At 41.6% G+C, this 5,499-nt stretch overlaps 1 protein-coding gene across 1 annotated transcript in view; it reads left to right on the forward strand.

Annotated features, from left to right (window-relative positions):
* RPGRIP1 (retinitis pigmentosa GTPase regulator interacting protein 1) overlaps positions 1–5,499 on the forward strand; it is a 100,412-nt gene that overhangs the window by 35,732 nt on the left and 59,181 nt on the right. The window contains exons 7-9 of the mRNA XM_011976296.1: positions 2,549–2,572; positions 3,781–3,927; positions 4,392–4,465. Coding sequence (XP_011831686.1) covers positions 2,549–2,572; positions 3,781–3,927; positions 4,392–4,465 — 245 coding nt within the window. The remainder of the gene's footprint in view (positions 1–2,548; positions 2,573–3,780; positions 3,928–4,391; positions 4,466–5,499) is intronic.

The raw sequence follows: 5,499 nt of genomic DNA on the forward strand, positions 1-5,499 counted from the left end.
GAGTGAGACTCTGTCTCAAAAAAAAAAAAAAAGAAATAGAGTGGAGTTAACTTGTGTAAGGGTTAAGGTCCCCTACAAAGACCACAAACCAGAATGTGATTAAATTAGGAAGCCAAAAGCACAGGGGAAGGGAAGGAAACTAGCCTTTTAGCACTTTCTGTGAGCTGCACTCTGTCCCGGATATTTACCGTCATTATATTTTCTAAGCCTGACGACTGCCCTCAGGGTAAGCACATTTAGCATTATCACACATTGGAAACTAATATCTGATTGGTGGAAAAAGAGTATCAAGGGTCAAAGTAACGTCAGCACCATCCTTTTATTGAACAAATATCTATCCAGTACCTGGAATTGCAACGCACACGGATACAGAGATTACAAAGATAAATAAGATAACATCTGCCTTCAAGGCGTTTATAGGAGTGAGAGAACAAGTAAACAAATTCAACTATCCGTATGCAGAGTATGGGCAGGACACAAAAGACAGAGTAGTCAGACTCACCAGTGGGTGAGGTGCTGATATGGCTTTAATGAGTGGAGGAACACCAGGGCTCTTGTCTCACGTGAATTAGATAAAACGACAGGGACACATGTGGAGCGGCTTTAAGGAGCGGAGAGTTTAATAGGCAAGAAAGAAGGGAGAACAAAGACGGAAGAAGCTCCCCTCTACAGACACAGAGGGAGGAATACTGCAAAGCCGAAAGAGGAGACCCATGTGCAGGGGAAAAGTGGCTGCTTATATAAGTAGGCAGGAGGAGGTGGTGTCTGATTTGCATAGGGCTCCGGGATTGGTTTGACCAGGCATGTCACTCATGTAGCCTGTGGAAAAAACTGGCCCTCCTACCCTAGCCTTAAAAGTATGCAAATCCAGGGCGCCAGGATGTTATACACACGTGGGGATTGGTGGGGGTGGCCATGTTGCCAGGTACATGTTGGGGCAAGGGCAGGAAGACGAGGGCGGGAATCGCCATGTTTGGGTGGACCCAGTTTCTAAAGACCTACATTTGCATATCAAAGGTTGCCTGCCCGGCTGTAAGAGCCGGGGCTTTCCTGCTAGACAAAAAACGTTTCTGGAGCTGCTTTAAAGGACGTGAAAACTTTCCAAGGACCCCTTTTTCTCTCTATCTGCCTAAAATTATTTTTAATAACTCCTATAACAGTGCCAGATCAGAAGAGGATTAATGGCTGGGTGCCGTGACTCGAGCCTGTAAACCTAGCACTTTGGGAGGTGAAGGAGGGAGGATAACTTGAGCCCAGGAATTCGAGACCAGCCCAGAAAACATGGCGAAACCTCATGTTTACCGAAAATACAAAAATTAGCCAGGCATCGTGATGTGTGCCTGTGTCCTAGCTACTCTGGAGGCTAAGGCAGGAGGATTGCTTGAGTGCTCGAGCCCAGGAGGCAGAGGTTGCAGTGAGCCGAGATCCTGATACCGCACTCCAGCCTGGGTGACAGCGTGAGACTTTGTCTCAAAAAAAGAAAAAAGAAAAGGATTGATGAAGGAATAGATTTGTGAGTTAAATACTGAAATATTAAAAGATTAGCATGTGTTAATAAGTGTGCAAGAGAAGGAGGGACTTTCCGTGAGAGCAGAGGTGAGAAACATCAGGAACCTGGTCATGGAGAACACACTAAGAATTTTTTTCTTGTTGTCATTAAAGACAGAACATGCTAGGAATTTAGACTTTATGCTACAGACAGCAGAGAGCTGTGTGAAAGGGTTTTAAGCAAGTTGATACGATCAATTTCTTTTTTCTCTCAAAAAGATTACTTGGACTTAAAAAAAAAAAAAAAAGATTGGGAGGCCGAGGCAGGTGGATCATCTGAGGTCAGGAGTTTGAGACCAGCCTGGCCAACATGGTATTTTAGTCTCTACTAAAATACAAAAATTAGCTGGGTGTGGTGGGGGTACCTGTAATCTCAGCTACTTGGGAGGCAGAGGCAGGAGAATTGCTTGAACCTGGGAGGCGGAGGTTGCAGTGAGCCGAGATTGTGCCTCAGCACTCCAGCCTGGGTGACAGAGTGAGACTGTCTCAAAAACAAAAACAAAAACTTACCTCTCATATTTGCTACAGAGATTAAATGAGATAATATATGTGAAATGATTATAATGATCATCATGTAGCAGGTAATGAAACACATAGTAACATATAACACATAACAACTACTCAACTAATTATACCTGTTGTTATGATCATTATTTTTTTTTCTAAAACTGAGGAGATCTTTCTGAAACACGCTAAGTAATAGTACCTAGCTTAAGATTAAACATTTTTCTTGGATAATCCGCTAAGTACAATGCAAATGTGAATAAATGACCCTTCATTATTTTTTGAGAAATGGTGAAATGGTGTGAAAGATTGCAGTCACATACTACTTGGCCAGCTAGGGCAGGGGAAAAATAGCAACAGTTAGTAAACAAGTACACAAATTGACTTGTTTTGTGGGATTTTTATAATGTCTTTAAAAACGTTAAGCATTTATATTACAGTGATAAATATATCGTGAAATTGATAAATCAATAAAATAATAATTTCTTTCTTCCAGGCATACGAAACCTTGCTCCAGAAGGTACTTAACGAGAACTGAGTCTCCGTTTCTTTGTAACCAGAATAATCAAACTCAAAGAAATCTATGTTCATCTCCAAGTAACATAACACCAGAATTTAGCTAACTAAATCAATGTTATTATGTCATATAGTTTCTGTTAAAAATGATACTATTATCAAAAGATACTTATTGCACTGTTTTCATAAAAGTTGAAATATGAGATTGGAGTTGAGAAATATTTGGCATGATATTTTTAAGCCTATTGCTGAAGCAAATTATAGTATTTGCTCAAAACTTGAGTATTCTTCAAGCATGTGTGAACTGATTAGATATAAACAAAGTTGTTGCTGGTGTTCTCAGATGGTCTTAAATATTTGGCCTTATTCACCACTGTGAGTGGGCTGCATGTGAAGCTGGGTGAATGTCTGTGCTTAAGAATCACCACTAAGACAGAGTTCCAAACGAGACCACCCAGCTGTGCCTCACCAGAGGAGTCCACCAGAAACACACGGAGAACTTCTAGAGTTAACATGTCACTTTTCTAGGTAGTAACGGAGAAATAAATCATCATAAAAAAGCAGTCAAATAGCTTAGAAAGTGAAGGCAGCTTTGGAAGGTGGCAACTAATTTAGAACTAGGGATTAATTTGAACCTTGAGAAAATTCAGGCTCAGGGGCCAGGCACGGTGGCTCACACCTGTAATCCTAGCACACTGGGAGGCCGAGGCAGGTGGATGACCTGAGGTCAGGAGTTCGAGACCAGCCTGGCCAACATGGAGAAACCCCATCTCTATTAAAAATACAAAAATTAGCCGGACGTGGTGGCTCATGCCTGTAATCCCAGCTACTCAGCAGGCTGAGGCAGGAGAATTGCTTGAACCCGGTAGGCAGAGGTTGCAGTGAGCCAAGCACCATTGCACTCCAGCCTGGGCAACAGAGCGAGACTGTCTCAATAAATAAATAAATAAATAAATACAAGAAAAGAAAATTAAGGCTCAAATGATGAACTAAAATTGCCCGGAATGGAAAACCCTACCTACCAGGGAAATTATACTTCCAGAGAAATGCTAGGGTGAAAAACAGGGTAAACTAACAGTACAAAGTTAATACGATATTAATCATAGTCATTCTTTGTGACATCTATTAGAGAATGCTAGGGTTGCTGGTGTCTGGAGACCACTCGTGCTGAGTGATATGACCATTCCTAGAGGTACTTTCCTTTTGCCCCAGAATCAGGGAATCCTGAGTGCAGCCCATGAGGCCCTCCTCAACCAAGTGAATGAGCTCAGGGCAGAGCTGAAGGAAGAAAGCAAGAAGGCTATGAGCTTGAAGAGCCAACTGGAAGATGTGTCTATCTTGCAGATGACTCTGAAGGAGGTAAATAATAACAGTTAAAAGATACCATCTACATTTCAACTTCAGGGATGTTAGAATGTGTATCTTAGCAACAATATGAGTATTGCATTCTTTCAAAGGACAAAAACGAAGCTCCAAGTGGTTAAATCATTTGTTTAAGATTACACCATTAGGGGGAAAGCTCGGATTTATACTTATGTCTGTTTTCCAAAGTCCTTGCTCTTTCATAATGTTTTGCTGCTTCCCTAACAGTAGAAACCCAGAGACAATGAAGATTTATTTTGGAAAATCCTCATTAATTCCAATGAAAGTTTCTAGCCAACCTTCAATTGGTTCAAGTCTTTCTGGTTGAATGGCTTCTCATAGACACTGGAGATGGCGATAGAAAGGCTCTCACCCACAGCCCTCCCTGCCATGGAAAAGGGAAATCCTGTGCGGGGGAATAGATTTTTAAATTTTATCTCAAGGACTACTATCACTCTTAGTTTCAGGAGAGAGTTGAAGATTTGGAAACAGAACGAAAATTGCTGAATGACAATTATGACAAACTCTTAGAAAAGTGAGTACCACATTTGGGTCCCAGAGCATTGTTACTATGAAAGACGTTATAGAAAGTTCATTCCTAATACCTAGCATTAATAAATATATGGGGAAATTGGTACTCAATATTGTTAGTGAGAATATACATTGGCAGCCTTTTGGAAGGGAATGTAACACTATTAAAATGTTAAATGTGCATATCTTTTTTCTTTCCTTTTTTTCTTTTTGAGGTGGAGTCTCGCTCTGCTACCCAGGCTGGAGTGCAGTGGTGCGATCTTGGCTCACTGCAACCTCTGCCTTCCGGGTTCAAGCAATTCTCCTGCCTCTTCTGCCTTTTTTTTTTTTTTTAAACCGGCAATTCCTTTTTCTTTTTTTGAGACATAATCTTTCTCTGTCGTCCAGGCTGGAATACAGTGGCATTCTAGGCTTACTGCAGCCCCAGTCTCCCAGGCTCAAGCAATCCTCCCACCTCAGCCTCCCCAGTAGCTGGGACTACAGGTGTGCGCTGCCACACCTGGCTAATTTTTTTCTATTTTTTGTAGAGACAGGGTTTTTTCAGGTTGCCCAGGCTGGTCTCAAACTCCTGGGCTCAAGTTATCTGCCTGCTTCAGCCTCCCAAAATGCTGGGATTACAGGCATGAGCCACCATGTCTGCCAAATTTTTTGGGGAGGCGGTGGGGAATCAAAATGAAAAAATTCTCTTGTGTATGTGCAAATATATATAAGAAGAATGTTGCTGGGTGCAGCAGCTCACACCTGTAATCCTAGCACTTAAGGATGCAGAGGTGGGAGAATAACTTGAGCCTAGTAGTTCGAGACCTGTCTGGGCAATATAGTGAGACCCTGTTCTCCACAAAAAGGAAAAAAAAAGGAATATTAATTACTGCCCTGTTAGTAATAGCAAAAAAACAAAAATAAATAAACAAACAAAAAGGAAATCGCTGATAAAAGATTGATTACATAAAGCATGTTGCTTCCTCACAATGAAGTGCTATGCAGCTGTTAAAAATGAGATAGGGCCGGGCGCGGTGGCTCAAGCCTGTAATCCCAGCA

The sequence above is a fragment of the Mandrillus leucophaeus genome, unplaced genomic scaffold (genome assembly GCF_000951045.1).
Source record: "Mandrillus leucophaeus isolate KB7577 unplaced genomic scaffold, Mleu.le_1.0 Scaffold163, whole genome shotgun sequence".
Classification (NCBI taxonomy): Eukaryota; Metazoa; Chordata; class Mammalia; order Primates; family Cercopithecidae; genus Mandrillus; species Mandrillus leucophaeus.